The sequence below is a fragment of the Carya illinoinensis genome, chromosome 11 (genome assembly GCF_018687715.1).
Source record: "Carya illinoinensis cultivar Pawnee chromosome 11, C.illinoinensisPawnee_v1, whole genome shotgun sequence".
Lineage (NCBI taxonomy): Eukaryota > Viridiplantae > Streptophyta > Magnoliopsida > Fagales > Juglandaceae > Carya > Carya illinoinensis.
Window position 1 is genome coordinate 39,335,084 of NC_056762.1, and position 19,285 is coordinate 39,354,368.

Sequence of the window (19,285 nt, forward strand, 5' to 3'; positions counted from 1 at the left end):
TACAATTGTTAACATAAATGTCATTTTATTTTATTTTATTTTATTTCATGTCATTATTTCCCTATATTTAATCTTCATGACATATACATGGATTCATCGGATTTCGAAAGGAATGTAATTTTGAGGGTCTGCGCCCACAGTGCGTGGTCGTACCTAAAAAAGATTCCACCACAGGCATCACAGGCGCAAAAAACTTCCCTGAAGTACAAACAGAAAACGCACAAAGCCATTTCAAGAAGAGACTGACAGACAGATGTTTTCATTTCACCATGAGAAATAAGATTTGATCAATGATTTTTTTTTTTCCATAATTATTATTCAACGCCCTTATTGGATACAAATTACAACAAAATCACTAATGGAAAAAAAGGTCACAATCTAGTTGGGGTACCTCAGGCATGTGAAGCAAGCAAAATTGCGAAAGGTAACCAAGGCTTTGAGTATAACAGATAATTTAGATCCTGTGTGCTTCCTGTGGTATTAGCAACTCCTCATAGTCACCCACCACCACCTGATTCACAAATTAAAATTAGCCAATACATAACTTATTCTTCATCCACATCTTCTTAGTTACAACAAAAGAGAAATTGGTAGTACCTCATATCTCTCCCCTCTGTAAGTATACTCCAGATGTAGCTTCTTAAGTTCTCCGGGACATGGGTCACAAAAGCCCATGATGCCCGACTTCTTCACACCCTCATGAAGCTTCACCAACAGATATAGCGACAAATCAAGAAATACAAAAATTATGAATCTCTAGAGTAGAGTCAAATGCATACCAGGTTAAAATGGACTTGCGTGCTGTATTGCTAGGCCATCAAAATTTGTTGTAGTCTATAATTGGGAGAGAGAGAAATAGCATGTGGAAACCCCACTGCATCAAATGCTACCAACGGAAAATGTGAAACCCAACATTAAATACAGTAGGGTCCACATGCTATGTCTATCTCTTTTCGAATTGTAGATTGTGTTTGGGTCTTTAGATTATAGGGAATCCTGATCATTAGCCTACAGACACTCTTTTAGGGGAAGATCAAGTTTCCCCCTCGAACTATAAGGTGTTTTATACTTTGCACCCTCAACCATCAAAACTAACACATTGAGCCCTTTAACTTCCAAAAATTGAGATTTTGATCCAATTTTCACCGCGTCACCTATATCCATATGAATGGTTACACATTATAACTTTTTGCTAGCTTGAGAGTGCAATGTGTCAATTTTGGTAGTTCGGCGTGCAAAGTGTAAAATACCTCAGTAGGCTCAGTTCATGAAGATTGTACTTTCCCAAGCTTTTAAGAAGCTATCAAAATTCATACTTTAGTTACTCTTCAAGAACAAGATTAATCTTCAAGGTTAGAAATTAGAGGTTTTTCTTTACAAGATGAATTTTATTCATAATCAAGAAAATGCATAGACATTATCACAGTACACACAAAGTATACTTTTGAGTACGCCTAATGAGAGAGGGACAAGGGGTCAACAAATTCCTAGGCACTAGTAACTAATAGTTACCTAGTAATTTTTATCAATATTACTACCTTATTTTAGCCCAATTCAGAAACATAAATACATTTACTGTAGTTATGCAAGGCAATTATATGATTTAATTGCTGAGCTGATGGTGACCTGTGGTAATTGATAGGGATTATAGCAAAATGCTTATTTGGCTTGTTAGTCGTGCACTAACTTTTTAAAGTATTTCTAACATGACCAATTAATCTGTGTATTGAATTACAAATCAGAAGAAACAAATACCTTGAGTTGTCCAGAATCATTAACCAGGAAATTTAGAGGCAGTGTGACATCCAGGACTTGTGATGTCAATTCATCATGTGTTTCACTTGACTCATCTTTTCTACCCAAAGCACTAAGGTTTCCATATGATGCTCGAGTAATAACCAATCCATTAGTTTCAAGTTGCCTATTTCTTTTCCTATTGGCCACATTTTGTAGTAATTGCTGAGCTTTCTCTGCTGCTGCCCTTGCCTCTAGAACCTACACATAACGGATTAAAATACAAGTACTCCATCAACATTTTTGAACAAGGGTAAAGAGAAAAAGAAGGGAAATACACCCTCTATAATCAAATGTGAAAACATGTGAAAAAACACTACAAACTCAAAAAGATTAACATTAGCAGACATTAAAAAACCTACTTAATTAAGAACAAAGAACGCTTTCATTCAAAAATCCTCTCTGTTATTATTATGCCCTTCATAAGCCTTGTTAACCAAGTGCTATGGAGACTTTCCACATTACACCCAGCATCAAAACAGCACCATTATAACTAGACAGATGTGATGACACATAGAAGGATTTATGTGTCACTTATATCTGTGCAACACTAATACTTTTTTTTTTTTTTTGATAAATATCTGTGCAACACTAATACTTATTTTGTACTTTCTGTATTTTTCGATGATCCACCATGTATTCCATGGTTACGTGACAGAATGATCCTTCACCATCTATCCATGATCCTATATTAATAGCATCTTAAGACTTCAAAAGGGAGAGGAATTTCCTCGTGTCTATGGCTCGGCATATCTTTGACCACATGAAAGGGAGGGAATGAACTTTTTTTTAGCTTTGGCACATAGGGTGACGAAATGGTATAATGGACCAAGGTAATGCAGCTACCAATTCCCTGTAGAGTCTAGTTCTTTCGGGGAAAAGTTTTCCAGTTCAATCGTTAAGAATGCATGTGGTTAGGAGAGTTGTTTCTGAGGAAGTAGGAGAGGCGATTTGATAGTTGACTCCACTTTAGCACCATGTGTATATATGTATATATAAAATTTTTATTTTTACGAGAACTTTCAAAAGGAAACTAATAGAAAAGAGTTGTATCATCCAGACACACAATAGTAGAGTAGCCACAAGTTCATAAACCACGACTAAACTAGGGACATAAGTGACCCATACCTTTGATGAAGTTTTTTCCATATTCTCTAAAGCCTTCTGTTTCTCTCTTCTACGGTAATATGGTTTTATAATGAGTTTCTGCAAGCATGCAAAGGACACAGAATAAACACAAAAATACACAGATGTGATTAGTTAAACAATTTATTCATTTAAAGCTTCCATCTTCCCACCCATTCACAAATTCTAGGTATGATTACTCACAACAAATAAAACAATAACTGGTTTCTCTAGAACTCCACAAATAAATCTAAAATAAGTTGTAACTAGTGACCATCACTAAGCTTTCAATAAGTCATGTAAACCATATTAATAGATAACCAAATGCTGTAAATTTTGAATATAGAAAACTGCTTGTATAGCATAGTAGCTAGACAAGGTTTTGTTTTCAAAAATAAAAAAGTTCAGCCACAATATGCACATAAAAAAGTTCACTTAAAAAATAAAATAAAATTGCAAATGACAAAGCAAACTAATGCCTACAGGTCATGGATCAGAAATATATAATCATTCAACATAAATAAAAGGTTTTCCAGTCGGCTAAATATAGATTTGATATATCACATTGCATATCTAGGATTCTAGCGCAAACATATTTGCATCTAATAGTATCTGTTCCATAACATGACCCGAGGGTCAACACAAGTGGCCCCCCTCCCCCCTCTCTTCTTCCCTTCTCCCCTCAAAGCCACTCACTTATCCATAAAAAAAACTATAACATACACCCGACAATCAAAGGTAACTCAACAATGTAATTATATAAGCCATAAGTCCTTTCAACTAGATGAGGAATCCAGGACTTACAATCTATCGTCTCTTTATCATGAAATACCTGCACGCAGTGGTAAAATTACTCTTCTTTTTTTTTTTATACAAAAATAATTTTTCTCAATTGTATGTTGAGGGACTGAGCATATTCAAGTTCTGAACTAACGCTTTCCGTTAAACCTTATAATTTTCAAAACTGGGCCCAGTTTAAAAGAGTGTAAATTAACTTTCACAGGTTTCCTGAAGCATAATTAATAAGCCAATCCTTTCAGTTAAACTCCTATTAATCTGTCTAACTTATTTGACATGAAGAAAAAGAAAAACAATAGAGTTTGCAAAATGCAATAACCTTGAGCAAAAAGTAAATGGATGTCGGAAGTATAAATGCTCCAGTTGCAAACATTGGATTCAAATGTGTCGAGATCAAAATCTGCAAGATATAGTTCATCAACCAAAGATTAGAACCCAAGAGGTTTTAACAGTATTTAGTTCTATTCTATCTCATTTCTAGAATCCGGTACAGTTCAAAAAATCGTATGACCAAAAGGGAAGAAATATCTTTTTGATGGTAAAACTATAAAAACACATGTGACATCATGTATTAAACCTTCAGTCACTAACAAAAAAGGAAGAAATATGCAAGTTCATTTGAAGGGAAATAAGTGAGGGTGAAGATATGCTTAACGGGAATAATTAGCTTTTGGCCACTACGATGCAATTCAAATCTCCAAAATATACCCTGCAAGCATAGGAAAAAAGAGCATTAAGCTGACAAACATACTTGACTTACAAATAGCACGTACCCCACCAACAGCAATCAAATAAAATGGCCTAGAGCATTAAGATTTCTGTTCTTTTCTTTTGTGCGATGAATAAACAATACTATTTATACAAATATTTCTTTATAAGTTACTATCCATACAATATTGAACCTATTATCTAATCCTCGAACCTTCTTAAGAGGAAAGTAGTAGTCATTTGGAATGAAGACCATTGGCCCGAAACATCATGGTTTACAAAAAAAAAGTCCCCAAATTTAGTAGGTATTCCACAATGGACAGTTGGTTCTCCGTGATCAAACTCCTTAGTCAGCCTCAAAGCCCCAAAAATGGAAATATGAACCAAGACACTACCAACGTTTTGAATCAAACTTATGGCCTAGGATATTATATTCTTTGTACAAATACAAATAAGCATCCACTTGAGAAAAATTATGATGGACCAATATCCAATATTACTTGCATGATATTTCTGGAAATTATTCTATACATCCAAGCAACCACATGCATAGTTCACATGGCTTCCTTAAAACCACACATTTTTAGAACATAAAAGCAAAAAAACACATAGGTACCAATGAATAATTGCTCAATGCATTTTCTGCCCAGATAGCTGCATTTACCTGAATTCCTATTGAATACAACATGCGGACGGTGCTGAAATTAGATAATTTCCTTCCACCACCAACTTCAACCTCAAGAGTCGAGCTACAACAATTGTCTCTAGTCACTAGCTTATTACATCAAGGCATAAATGAAGCCATTTGCTAACACCTTCTCAATTAATTGAAATATAGTGTGAACCACAGACAGGTATATACAAAAAAGTCCTAAAAAATTATGAAGAGGCAAATCAGTGTCAGAAAATATTTAACTCAGGAGGAAGTAACTCAAAAGTTAGTGCTGGAAGCAGATTTAGAAAGGATTATTTTATTAGAACAAACTTCTTGGCGTCAAAAATCAAGAGCATTATGGTTGAAGGAGACCGAAGAACTAAGTTCTTTCATAGAGTAGCTAATTCACACAAGAGATCCAACAACATTGAAATGCTGAAGATTGATGATGTTGAGTGTTGGGAAGAGCAAGCGATAAACAATCATGTAGTTGACTTCTTTAAACAATTACTTTTTGAGCAGGTGGGTTGGCGACCTAAACTTGAAGGGCTTGGTTTTGACTCCACTGGGCCCAACGATGTCTGTCGGTTGGAGAGGCCTTTCGAGGAGACAGAGGTTTATGATGTAGTGAGAAAAATGGTAAAAGACATGGCTCCGGGTCCTGATGGTTTTTCTAAGGGTTTCTTTCAAACATTTTGGGTTGTATTAAAAGATGATTTGATGAAGGTGTTCCAGGAGTTTTACTCTAAACTCTTAAAAAAAAAAAAAAAAGGAACGTTTTTTTTCTCTCTGTAGACTTGAGAAAAAACAAGTTGAAGTTCAGAAGGTGATAGAGTCATCTTAACGATGGCTGGTGTTCTGTAGTTGCAAGTCCAGTTGGTGTTTCTGAGTTAGAATTAGCTGTTTTAGTGATGGGGCTGATTAGGAACGTTATTATAGAACAGAAGTGTTTCAAGTTTAAGAAGGTTAATGAGAGGTGGTGGAGATGCACAGAGAGTAGTTGTCGAGCAGTCAACTACCTCTTTTGATCAAGTATCTTTGGGGTGGCTGGCTGCCATGGTTAGGGAAGGTATAACTGATGGGGGGCCCTCAAAGTTTGCCAGAACACAAAGAAATGGGCATCAGGTTCTGGTGATGCAGAAGCAACAAATGATTTTGGGAGATTTTTCTTCTTATCAGAGTTTGGTCAAGCAAAGCGTCGGGGCTTGATAGTGATACCAGAAGGGAGGAATGGGATAGGATGGAAGAACTTTGGGGAATTACTGCAGGAGCTATCGGCAACAACCTCTGGTTTGGGGGGGAAAAACAGAGGAAGACAAGCAGGGCCATCGATTCCTCCGTCGCAGGGTTACCTACCCCTATCGTACAAGGAGGCACTGTCTCGAGCTCCAAAAAATGCAGAGATGGCAGGAGATCTTTCTCTTATGGGAAAAGATCAGTTTTGTGCAGAAGATGGCAGGGGTATGTCGAGGCAAAAAATGGAAACGCTGCTACAAGCAGTCGCAGAGATGGAGAAGCAAGTAAGCTCGCTACAATCTAATCTGGCCTTATTAAAACGATGTGTTGAGGAGGGTGGGAGGTGTGATGCTTTTTTGGGTCATTTAGAAGGCCCGTGTAGTGGGCTGGCCCACCAGGAGTTAGTTCATAAAGGGAAGGGCTTGGTTGAGGATGGGCCTAAAGGGAAAAAGTGGCCTGAGCAACAAGCCCAGCCTATCGAACAGGCCCAGCCTATCGTACAGGCCCAATCTCAACAGACCCACGCGGAGCTGAGTCTCCGAGCCTTCGCTTCGTGCACAGATGATCCTTCATCGTCGGGTGGGCCTCAGCGTCCACAACTGGCGATGGGTCAGGGGTCACCGGCGAAGGAGATGGTGCCACCGATGAGCTATGGGATGGAGGATGATGCGGCAGGGAAGGTTACTGGTTTAGATCCGAGTGGCTCTAGCGGCTCAGATCAGTGCGGGACCACTTCGACATCGTCGGAGTTGGGTGAGGGGATGTTTCCGAAGGGAAGAGCGTTGACGGCGAGTTCTAGAACGTCGTACATAGTGCCGGAAGAGCCCACAGGTTTAGCACCGAGTCTGGGTAGGGTCAACTCGTCACCGGCGAGTTCTCTGTTGACAGAGATAGCACAGAAAATGTCGCCAGAGGTGGATGAAGGCATTGTCATCCCCTCTAGGCCATCTGATGCGTCAAAGGGGAGCCCTTTGCTCTCTGGGTTGCCGATAGAGCCTGTAAATATTGATCTAGGTGGTTTTGAGGGGAAAAGTGTGGGGGATGGGCTTTTAGTCTGTGAACTAGGTGGAGTTGAGGGGAAAAGTTTGAGGGATGGCAGTAGGGTATCTGAAAATTTGCTGGCACCTAGAGTTAAATCTGGTTTTTCAGTCTCAGCTTCTACCTTAAATATGCAACTGGCTTTAACAGACAGTGACTTTTCCGACGAGGATGGGACTGTGATAACCCCTTTATGTACTCTTCCCCCCAGTCCTGTTTATGGAAGTGATTCCTCTTCTTGGGTGTTCAAGAAGGTGGAGGAAATACAAGCCATTGTTGGGATCTCTATTGGAGGCTACACAGAACAGTTCAGGGCTCTCCTAGTGGCAATCGAAGATAGCCATTCCAAGTCAGCCACAAAGCGGGATAGGGAACTTAAAAGGCTAACTTGTTCTATAAAGTATGATGTGAAGGAAGGGAGCGGTGGAAGGGATAGATCGAAAGGGAGGGGGCAATAGTCGTTTACATGTAGCCTAAATTCATTACATGGAATGTGCGGGGGGCTTAATGATTGCAATAAGCGCCTTCGTATCAAATCATTGTTGCGGATGTAGAAGGGTGATGTGATGTGTTTACAAGAAACAAAGTTGAGGTACATTGACAGGAAAATTGTGCGGAGTTTATAGGGATGTCTATACGTGGGCTGGACATACTTGGCCTCTCTGGGTGCCTCAGGTGGTGTTGTTGATGTGGGACAAAAGAGTAGTAGAGGCGAGTGAGGAATGTATTGGGGAATACATGGTAGCGTCTTTATTTAAAAATGTCGTTGACATGTGGGAATGGGGATTTGTGGGCATTTATGGCCCTAATGTGGATAGAGATAGGGAGGCTATGGGAGGAGTTGGCGGGACTATTTTCTTTTTGGGAGGTGCCGTGGTGTATGGGTGGTGATTTCAACATTACTCGTTTTCCTAGTGAGCGATCTGGACATTACCGGAATTTTGGGGCTATGGAGGAGTTCTCAGAGTTCATTTTTTATTTGGATCTCGTGGATCTCCCACTGGTTGGAGGAGAGTTTACGTGGTCAAACGGATGGGTTTGGTCAAAACTGGATAGATTTTTGGTATCCCCCTCTTGGGAAGCCCACTTTCCAAAGGTATGCCAGAAACGATTAGCTCGAGTCAGTTCAAATCATTTTCCTATATTATTGGATTGTGGGGGCTTTCACAGTGGACGCCGGTACTTCAAGTTTGAGAACATGTGGCTTGCTGCGGAGGGTTTTGTAGAGATGGTGCAAGCTTGGTGGTCATCATATCAGTTCATTGGTACTCCAAGTTTTATTCTTACAGGTAAGTTGAAAGCTTTGAAATTAGACCTAGAGAAGTGGAACTTGGAAGTTTATGGCCACATTGACAACCAGAAGAATAACCTGTTGGAGGAATTGCAAGAGTTAGATGGAAGAGAATTATTGGGAGATACTTTGGAGGAGGTGCGTGTGAGGAAGGGCATGGCTATGGCAAATTTGGAGAGAGTCTTGTTGTCGGAGGAGATTTCTTGGCGTAAAAAATCCAGGGCCCTTTGGCTGAAAGAAGGAGATAAGTGTACAAAGTTCTTTCATAAAGTGGCCAATTCACATCGGCGCAGTAATGCTATTGAGGTTCTACATTCAGGTTCCCAATTGCTATCCTCTCCTCCTGAGTTAGAAAACCACATTGTGGATTATTATGAGTCTCTTCTCACAGAACAGGCTAATTGGAGGCCAAAGTTGGATGGCTTATCTTTTGAAGCTATTGATTCTCAGAATGCGTGTCTTAGAGAGACCTTTTGAGGAAGAAGAGATTTACAAGGTCATCTTTGGTATGGCCAAGGATAAAGCGCCAGGACCGGACGGTTTTTCTATGGCTTCTTTTATACTTGTTGGGACATTGTAAAAAAGGATGTTATGCAAGTCTTTAAGGAATTTCACACTTTTCAAAAGTTTGAAAAATCTCTTAATGCAACGTTTATTACTCTCATTCCCAAGAAACACGGGACTTAGATCATAGAGGATTTGCGCCCGATAAGCTTGGTTAGTGGTATCTACAAAATTATTTCGAAGGTGCTAGCCAACCGGTTAAGCCTTGTTTTGGATCTTATTATTTCTAAGACTCAGAATGCATTTATTCGTGGGAGGAAAATTCTTGATTTGGTACTTATTGCAAACGAGTGTTTGGATCATAGATTGAGAGAGGGAAGATCAGGGATTCTGTGCAAGCTCGACATGGAAAAGCCATATGATCATGTGAACTGGGAATTCCTCCTATATCTACTTAGGAGGTGCTGTTTTGGTGATAGATGGATTGCTTGGATGCGTCATTGTATTTCTACCACCCGGTATTCAGTTCTAGTTAATGGTACACCTGCTGGTTTTTATGATAGTTCTCGGGGTTTGCAGCAAGGAGATCCTCTATCTCCTCTCCTGTTTGTTATAGTTATGGAGGCCCTTAGCCGGATGGTATAGGCTGCGGTGAGTGGAGGGCTCATATCTGGTTTTCAAGTGGGTCATGGTTCTGGTGGCTCAATTATCCTTTCACACCTTTTATTTGCATACGATACTCTATTATTTTGTGAAGCAGATACTAGCCAGATCCAAACTTTACATACATTGTTACTTTGCTTTGAAGCAGTGTCGAGGCTTAAGGTGAATCTTGACAAGTCCGAGTTGGTACCGGTGGGTGTGGTTTCCAACATACTCAATTTAGCAAGTCTACTGGATTGTAAGGTGTCTTCCTTGCCTTTGAAGTATCTGGGTCTCCCATTGGGAGCAACTTTTAAGGCTAGAGCTATTTAGGAAGGGGTGGTGGAGAAGATAAAAAAAAGATTGGTTAGTTGGAAACAGGTGTATTTATCAAAAGGGGGCTGCCTCACGCTTATTAAGAGCACTCTTACTCACCTACTCACGTATTTTTTATCTTTGTTTCCTTTGCCGGTAAGGGTGGGGAACAGGATTGAAAAACTCTTTAAGGCGTTTCTATGGGAAGGTTTGGGGGAGGAGAAGAAATTCCACCTGGTTAGATGGAAGACAGTTTGTGATCTAGTGGCTCATGGGGGGTTGGGAGTGTGTGACTTGAGAACTTTTAATAAAGCTTTACTGGGCAAATGGCTATGGAGATATCATTTGGAGGGGGGGTTCATTGTGGAAGGAAGTTATCGATGCTAGACATGGAGCTGCTTGGGGTGGTTGGTGCTCCAATGAAGTGAGAAGGGGGCATGGAGTGGGATTATGGAAGTTTATGAGGAGGGAGTGGTCTTGCTTTGAAAAACACATTCTTTTTGTAGTAGGAGAGGGAAACCGAATCAGTTTTTGGCGGAATGTGTGGTGTGGAGAGCATGCCTTGGAAAGAGTCTTTCTGGTTCTCTATCGTATTGTTACTAATAGGGAGGCTTCAGTAGCAGATATGCAACTACTCTCTCATGATTCTCATAAGTGGAATATCCTTTTTAATAGGGCTTCCATGATTGGGAAGTACCTATTGTTGCAGATTTTCAGCCTCTTATACTCCATGGGGCCTTTTGTGATACAGCATGATCAATTAAAGTGGAGGTCTAATAACCACAAGAAATGTACTGTTAGGGGGTACTATCAAATTTTGACAACACAAGATCATCCTAAGTTCCCCTGGAAAAACATTTGGAGGACATGTGTGCCTTCCAAAGTTGCCTTCTTTGTATGGAACATCGCTCTTGGGAAGATCTTGACCACGGACAATTTGAGGAAGAGGGGTTGTGTAGTTATGTATTGGTGTTATTTATGTTAAAAAAAATGGAGAATCTGTGAACCACCTCTTATTGCATTGTGAGGTAACAAGGGAGTTGTGGGATGAAATCTTTCACAGGGTTGAAGTGGCTTGGGTTATGCCTGCGAGGGCGGTGGATTTGTTGGGTTGCTGGTGGAAGATACAAGGTTGTCATCAAGTATCAGTTCTTTGGAAGATGATCCCGTTGTGCATCATGTGGTGTATTTGGTTGGAAATGAATGCATGCTACTTTGAGGACAAGGAGTGCATTAGGGTGGAGCTAAAGAACTTTTTTCTACACACTTTAATGCTTTGGTTTTCTGCTCTTGTACTAAATGGGGACAATGTTCATGATTTCCTCTCTTTAATTTATCGCTCTTAGAATGTATTAAGGTGTGCTATGTATACTTCCTGTGTACGCGGGCTATGCCTATTTCTTTCAGATCAATAATATTTTTTCTCTTACTTATCAAAAATAAAAATAAAAAGTTTTACTCGGTGTGAAAGTTTGAGAAAAGCCTTAATGCCACCTTTCTTGCACTGATATCGAAAAAAGTGGGGGCTTCGGTGATTAAGGAATTTCGGACCATTAGCTTAGTAAATGGGATATACAAAATTATTTCCAAGGTGCTAGCAAACTGATTGAGCGAGGTAGTGGGAAAGTTAATTTCAAAACCCCAAAATGCATTCGTATAGGATAGACAGATTTTAGATGTAGTTTTTATCGTAAATGAATGCATAGATAGTAGATTGAAAGTTGGAGCCACAGGGATTATTTGCAAGTTAGACATGGAGAAGGAGTATGACCATGTTAATTGGGACTTCTTTCTTGACCTTATGGGGAGACGCAGCTTTGGGGAGAGATGGCGATCGTAGATTCAGTGGTGCATAACAACAGTGAAATTTTCAGTTTTGATAAACAGAAGCCCAACTGGTTTCTTTAATAGCACACGAGGTTTAAGACAGAGATCCATTGTCCCGATTACTTTCTGTTATTGTGATGGAGGCATTGAGCAGAAAGATCTCGACCCTGGTTGCAAATGACTTTGTGATTGGTTTCTCGATAGGATCCCCGAATAGGAGACTTATTAACATTTCTCACTTGTTATTTGCAAATGACACTCTTTTATTTTGTGAGGCAGATCATAACTAGGTTCGAGTACTGAAGGCCTTGCTCCTTTGCTTCAAAGCAGCATCCGGGTTGAAAGTTTTTTTTTTTTGATAGGTAGCATCCGGGTTGAAAGTAAACTTAGACACATAAGAGATGGTGCCTATTGGAGGGGTATAGGGTATTAGACAATTGACTAGTATTTTGGTATGCAAGATTGCCTCACTACTTATGACTTACCTTGGACTTCCGTTGGGAGCCGCCTCGCGAGCGGTTTCATTATGGGACACAATGATTAAGAAAGTAGAGTGGCGACTAGCAGGATGGAAGAGAATGTACCTGTCAAAAGGTGGAGGATTACCCTGATCAAGAGTACATTATCTAATCTACCGACTTATTTCATGTCCCTTTTTCCCATACTAGCAAGTACTTTGTCTTGAGAAACTTCAACTGGACTTCTTTTGGGGTGGAGTGGGAGGAATTCAAATTTCACCTCGTCAAGTGGGAGAAGGTACGTAGCCCTCTCTTGAATGGTGGCTTGGGCATTAGGAATATGAGATTTTTTAATCAGGTGTTACTTGACAAATGGTTGTGGAAATATAATAAGGAATCTGAAGCTCTATGGAAGGTGGTTATTGAGAGCAAATATGGGAGTTTATGGGAGGGTTGGTGTACAAAAGAAGTGAGAGGGGCGCATGAAGTGGGGTTGTGGAAACACATAAGAAGAGGATGAGAGGTCTTCATTCGTCACACTAGATTTTGTTTAGGAGAGGGAGCTAGAATTAAATTCTAGTTTGATACGTGGTGTGGCAACGGGGCTCTAAAGGATTCATTTCCTACACTATTTCGGTTAGCAAGTGACAAAGATGCTTCAGTGGCAGAAGTCATGGTGCGATCGGGGGAGCAAATCCAGTGAAACATCAATTTCAGTAGGGTTGCACAAGATTGGGAAATGAGCAGCTTTGAAGACTTTTTCAGCCTTTTGTATTCCACAAAACGAGTAGCTCACATGATAGGTTGTGGTGGATACTTGCAAGTAAAGGTTCCTTCTCAGTTCGTTCTTTTTATAAGATCCTCACTCAAGAGCCTCATATTTAGTTTCCATGGAGAAGCTTTGGAGACATAAGGCACCACCCAAAGTAGTGTTTTTTGCGTGGATTGCCTCCTTGGGTAAGATCCTCACAATCGATAATTTGAGGAAACATAGAGTAATCATTATAGATTGGTATTGTATGTGTAGGAAGGGGGGTGAATCTATGGACCATCTCCTACTTCACTGTGAGACAGCGCAAGGGTTATGAAATGAGGTTCTTGGAAGAGTAGACTTGGCTTGGATTATGCCTAAGACAATGGTGGCGGTTTTGGCCAGCTGGACAAACTTGAGAGGTATCTAGCAGATTAAAGATGTGTGGGAGATGATCCCTATATGCATCATGTGGTGTTTGTGGCAGGAGTGCAATGATCGGATGTTCGAGGACAAAGAGAGAACGATGGAGGATTTGAGAGCTTTCTTTACTAGAACTCTTTGTACTTGGGCCATTGCTGTTGATTTTAATGGCCTAGATTTTCGTAATTTCCTTATCTCCATTGCCCCTACTTAGCTAGGGCAAACTATACATTATATAAAGTTTTGCCTATTCTTTGATTAATAAAATTATTTTACTTATCAAAAAAAAAAACATTTAGCATGTCAACAAATAACTACAATTAATGGCTGTCATAAAAGCATTTGAAGTGTATGGTAAACCCCAAAGAATATTTACTAAATAGTATATTCTGCTAAAAATTGTCAGCTTCACAGGAACTCACACTGAATTGAGCCTGTATATATATATTTAAAGTGGAAAAAATTAAATAATGAAAGACAAAAGAAATTTGAGAAGAGAATTCTTTATCAATAAAACAGCAAGCACTACTTTAACATTATCAGTAACGAGACAGATTTTACGCAAATACCTTCCAACTTTTCCCGAAATACGGCCATGGGACTTTGAGGAAAACCAATGGCTATAATGAGCTGATGCCTCAAATGAACTTGTACCAAACTGTAGCAGATGAAACCAGCAGAAATTTGGACAGTTTGGATATAATTACCACAGATATTTGAACAAAAGAGAAGGAACGAGAAACTAAAGAAAGAAGTGAGGGGACCGTATTGAGCATGTATAGTTACAAATCATATTATTATATTCGTATGACATAGACCATTCACTCCCTCACCTATCCATGTGTAAGGGTCCAGTCGTGTCATACATTTAAGGCCAACAAGTTGACAATTTTTAAATTGATTCTTTTGTCCATGTCTACATAGAGAAGATATTGGCAGTGGGGTCCCTCCTGACTATACTCCATGCTCAAAAGGAAATATCATCAAGTCTCATATAACGTTAACTGATTATAATTCTGAATAAGTTCATATATTAAATATAAATAATAGCGCATGTTCCTTCAAAGGGTAATTAATCACAGCTACTATTGTCATAACCTCCATCTCTACCAGCTATCATTTTCTCGTAATCCTGATCACCCCTCTTAAATTCAGTCACAAAGTTCCACATACAAGCTACTTGCTTCACTCACCTTCAGTCACATGAATGGCCACTATATTGCTCGTCACAAACACTATGACTATATATGACTATCTATGATTTCTACCAAAAACTTTCTTGCTTATTGTTGCATTACATATACATCGCACCCTCTCCTCCACCGCATATAGAGAATGAAAAATCATTAGCACCATCCACGTAGTATTTTGTCTTCTCTGGATGTAGAACATAAAAGTTCTCATTTTTCAAGAGTCCACAAGTACTCTGAGGGGAATAATTGGAGCACAGCTGAAGTCATGGGGAGTCTAAATAGCAGCACAACTATTAAGTGACAAAATTTGCAAGCTTGCCACCCAACTATGAATAATTCCTAGTTTCAGAATATAAATGGCAGTGAAATGGGTTAAGAATAGCTCAGCCTAGCCATGAATCATATGTCAACAAACACATTGTCCATTAAACTCAAAAGATAAAGTACTTGAAACAAAAAGGGTGAAAAAGGATTGAGCAGTCTCTATTTTACAACAATAGAGACGCTTATTTTTTTTTTATCAGTAGAACAATAGGGACACTTAATAAATGGACAAAGGAAAATTAAAATGATGGAGCTTGTACATCTCCTCTAAACTTGTACATGGAATTTCTACAGTTACAGAAACTGTTAATATAACATTTTTTTGTCTTCAAAGTATAGTCTTCTTCCGGAAATATTGTGAGATTTCCTGGGAAGAAAATATTAACATGATCAAACAACAAGAAACAGAGATGTACCTTCAGTCCACCGGCCGCCGACCTTTTCACATCTTTCATCTTCCATCCAACTTCAATAGATGACTCTGGACCTAAAGCAAGCTGTATCTGTGAAAGAGAAAGTTAAAGAAAAAATACATTCAAAAGATGTTAGCCGCCACAACCAAGTAAATAGAAAAGCAAGAATCAAACATTAACTTTTCCAGCCTGCAAGAATTGCCTCTGTCAATCACAGATTTACATAGCATTGCCAAGATTTTGCTGGATAACTTTTTTTTAGCAGTAAGCTTTTGCTGGATAACTTACTTTTCATTAACCTGTTTTCCCTATAAAAAATATGCCTTCTTACAAGAAAATTCAAGAATTCCCACATAATTGATAATACAGAGTGCAAAAAAATGTATATAACCTAACCAACATGATATGATCTCTTCAAAATGGTAATCCATATTAGTCATATAGTATGTTAAGGTGGCAAAAGGGAATAAGCGAATTTGAGACAAAAAGGAAGCATACATTTCCAGTTGCAGTTTCAGACAGTTGGCGGGTCCAGGCATTGGAAAGATTCAATGAACCATCTTTCAAAGACATTACAATGCCCATTGTTGCAGTTGAGTGCAAAGACAGCTGACTGAACAAAGAAACAATAAAAAGGTGGTAAGACCATTAAAGCTGCTGAAAAATTCAAATGGCATACATAAGCACACGCCCTACCGAGATGTTTCCACCCCAATTAGTGACCGTAAACCAGCTGAAGCCATAAATTGAACAGAAGAAACTGGAGATATCTGATGCCTGAACACACCAGTAGCAACTCCACTTCCAGAATTCCCATTGACTGCCAAATTTCCACCAATTGATATGGCATTGCGTTTTGATAGCTGAGACTCCACTTCACTTGCCATAGCCATTCTGACATTTAGGCATATAATGAAAAAAGCCCAAAATCGAAACAGTGAAACTTTCTGAAAAGCTTAACAGTTAACATGCATAAGATTAAATGCTTTTAGATATCAAGAACAAACATGATTTACTATAGCTAATGAAGTCACAAGCCTCAAGAGATAATCGTTATGGGAGGAATTTTTCCGACGGAATAAAAACAAAACTTCTTTGTGTGTGTGTGTGTGTGTGTGAGAGAGAGAGAGAGAGAGAGAGAGAGAGAGAGAGAGAGAGAAGCCTGAATGGTCATGATCGATAGTAGCACAAATTTCAAGCTCGTGAAAAAAATAAGGGTCATAGGGAGCATTGAACTTCTTAGAATGAACTTACCCTTGCATGATACGATCACCATGTAGAAGGTGTGGCAAAGAGATTTTCGCTAGAATTGTCCCAGAAGGGCGGAAGTGTGCAAAAATCTTTTCTTCTTCTTTTCTTCGCCGTAACCTTTCAAGTTCTTCCTTTAGCTCTTCTACCTTATTCAGCTTTGTACCAAGCTCCAAACCAGAAGTCAGGCCTTCCATACCATAGATATCATATATTTGTCTTTTAGTTACATCTGATAAAATTTCATATGCTTCACATATCCGTTGGAAGTTCTCTGTAGCAATATCTTTCATCTGAAAGCAAGTGTCGAATTAAAACTTTGTCAATTGGCCGCTTTCAGGAAGTCAAAAATCTTGAACTATGATCAAACAAAACCACAAACTCTAACGACACACAAACTCCCCCCCTCTGTATCCCCAACCACCACTTCATTGCAAAAGGTGATTGCCCCTGTCAAAACTAGCTAGTGAAGATAAAGTGACATAAGACATGAACTCTAAATAATGGGAAAACAATAGGTGATCTCTCCATTCCATAACAATCATCTCGTTTGTAAAAATGAGCACACTGCAGGATCATTTCATGCCTCAAAAACTCTAGCTTTTTGTATGGATAAATGATATTTTTGACATACAAAAAAACTGCGCACCAATATCAACCTGATATTGTACAAATACAGTCCTCCAAAATTGACCTTGAGCACAAGGTAAGTTCATAATTAAATCATTGAAAACATACTCTAGCCGGCATCAGATGTAAAATCAGATTTCTAATTGAAACATATTCTAGCCAGGTTGAAGTCATCAAGAAAATAACATCAATGGATTGCTGCCTATCTGGCGGCTTCTATAGATTCAATAAAATCCACCTAACTATACTTCTTAGCATCATTTCAAAACTAATGAGCACAAAATTCAACAGTTTCAGCCAATTCCCCCAACCTTGAACAACGAACACCAATAATGTCTTGAACAACACAATAAAAGTTTTATAAATTGTATACTTAACCCCATTCACTTAGCCACAAACACATTCCCCCAACCTAGAACAATGAACACCAATAATGTCTTGAACTAGACAATAACGATTAAGTTTTATAAATTGTACACTTCAAGCGTAACCCCATTCATCTTAAGCACAAACACAAACTTTCACCGAAAGAATGCATACTATATCAACCATTAGGCCCAACAGTTCATTTGAACCACTAAAATCACAACAAATTTGTTCCATAACAATGCAATCAAAATACTTATAAAGAAAACAATACAATCAAAATGACTCCAAAATCCAGAATCTTAGTTGCCGGCCCACTAAAGCAAATATTCGTTTCAAGCTTTTCAGGGTTTTACAACTTAAAAGGAAAAAAGGAGAAACGGAGGGATTAATTAGTCCAGGACAATTAGTTCACGCGAGAAAATAAAAGGGGGCAAGAAATGGCGCGAAACACACATGGGGGGCTTGGTACTTGTCAGGGTGATAGATTTGAGCCCATTGGCGATAAGCCTTCCGGATTTCTTCGTCGGAGGCTTCCGGTGACAAGTGAAGTAGTGCGTACAGTTCCCTATTGGGTGGGCCCGCGTCTTCTTCCTTCATGCCTCTCCGTATCTCTCACTTGAACTCCTACGTTCCAGAGTTTCGCAGAAGGTTTTGCCAAACAGGGAAATGGGGGGCTTTTGGGGGTTTTATCGGGGTTCTTGGAAGTCACCTGCGGAGAAGAGGAACTCTTGTCGTATAATTATTGACTGCCCGGGTACTGGCCGTTTTCTCCTTTATTAAGATAATGTCTTGTCGTTTACGCGAGACAAACGAACAAAACAAGCCGAAAGGGAACGTGGGCTTGGGCCGTTGTGGAACGAATTATGACGTGCACCATTTCCGAGTGCATTATTGGGTTTCAGTGATGGGCTTTATCTAAGCCCATATACATGAGTTCAGGCCCAGGCCTCATCCTGAATTGATTCAATCCAAGTTTACTTGCATTTTCTTCCCGTATTTATAAATAAAAATAATTTTTTCTAATCAAATTATAATAAATATTTATTTTTAAATTTATATATAATATATTAGATTTATTTTAAAATAAAAATAATTTTACAATTTAACATATCATATCAAATTTATCATGTACAATTCGTTCAAAGATCTTGATAGAAAACCGCTTCAGCTACGGTCCATATCGGTGCACACAGTTGCACATTTTCTTCACAGGTGTCTTGTCTTTCTGGTAGCCACATACGCACGAAGCAGTACTATAAAATAATTCATTGGACCCAAGTGAACTTCGAGTCCTCTCCCACCATCACAAACCAACTTTCTTTATGAAACTCATTTTATTTTGACAAAAATCATGTCCAGCTATGGACGAAAAATTATTATTATCATTTTCAAATGTTACATCATGAGCTACCTGCAAGTTAACTAGTGTCTCGAATCCCATCCTCGGCCACGATCTTTATTTTCGTTTTTCTTTATTTTTTTTCTCTTCTTTTAGTTTATTTCCAGTCGTTCCGTTTAACTTTATTGATCTACTACTTTTCAG

The 19,285-nt window shown here is 39.0% G+C and overlaps 1 protein-coding gene across 1 annotated transcript; it reads right to left on the reverse strand.

The window, feature by feature from the left end:
- Positions 1-229: 229 nt before the first annotated feature.
- LOC122281039 (chaperone protein dnaJ 13) lies at positions 230-18,493 on the reverse strand. The gene is made up of 13 exons (XM_043092239.1): positions 18,196-18,493; positions 16,750-17,036; positions 16,192-16,389; positions 15,994-16,108; positions 15,499-15,585; positions 14,135-14,223; positions 5,090-5,174; positions 4,373-4,426; positions 4,037-4,117; positions 2,923-3,000; positions 1,756-1,995; positions 598-705; positions 230-511 (listed from the first exon to the last, which is right to left on the reverse strand). The coding sequence occupies exons 1-13, from the start codon at positions 18,337-18,339 to the stop codon at positions 455-457; spliced, it is 1,623 nt and encodes a 540-aa protein (XP_042948173.1). The 5' UTR covers positions 18,340-18,493; the 3' UTR covers positions 230-454.
- Positions 18,494-19,285: the final 792 nt, after the last annotated feature.

Coding starts and splice junctions, on each gene's coding strand:
- LOC122281039 (XM_043092239.1), bottom strand. CDS start 18,339: ATGAAGGAAGAAGACGCGGGCCCACCCAATAGGGAACTGTACGCACTA. Junction 4,118..4,372: donor GCCAAAAGCTAATTATTCCC/GTTAAGCATATC, acceptor TATATCTTGCAG/ATTTTGATCTCGACACATTT. Junction 3,001..4,036: donor CCATTTACTTTTTGCTCAAG/GTTATTGCATTT, acceptor GCATGCTTGCAG/AAACTCATTATAAAACCATA.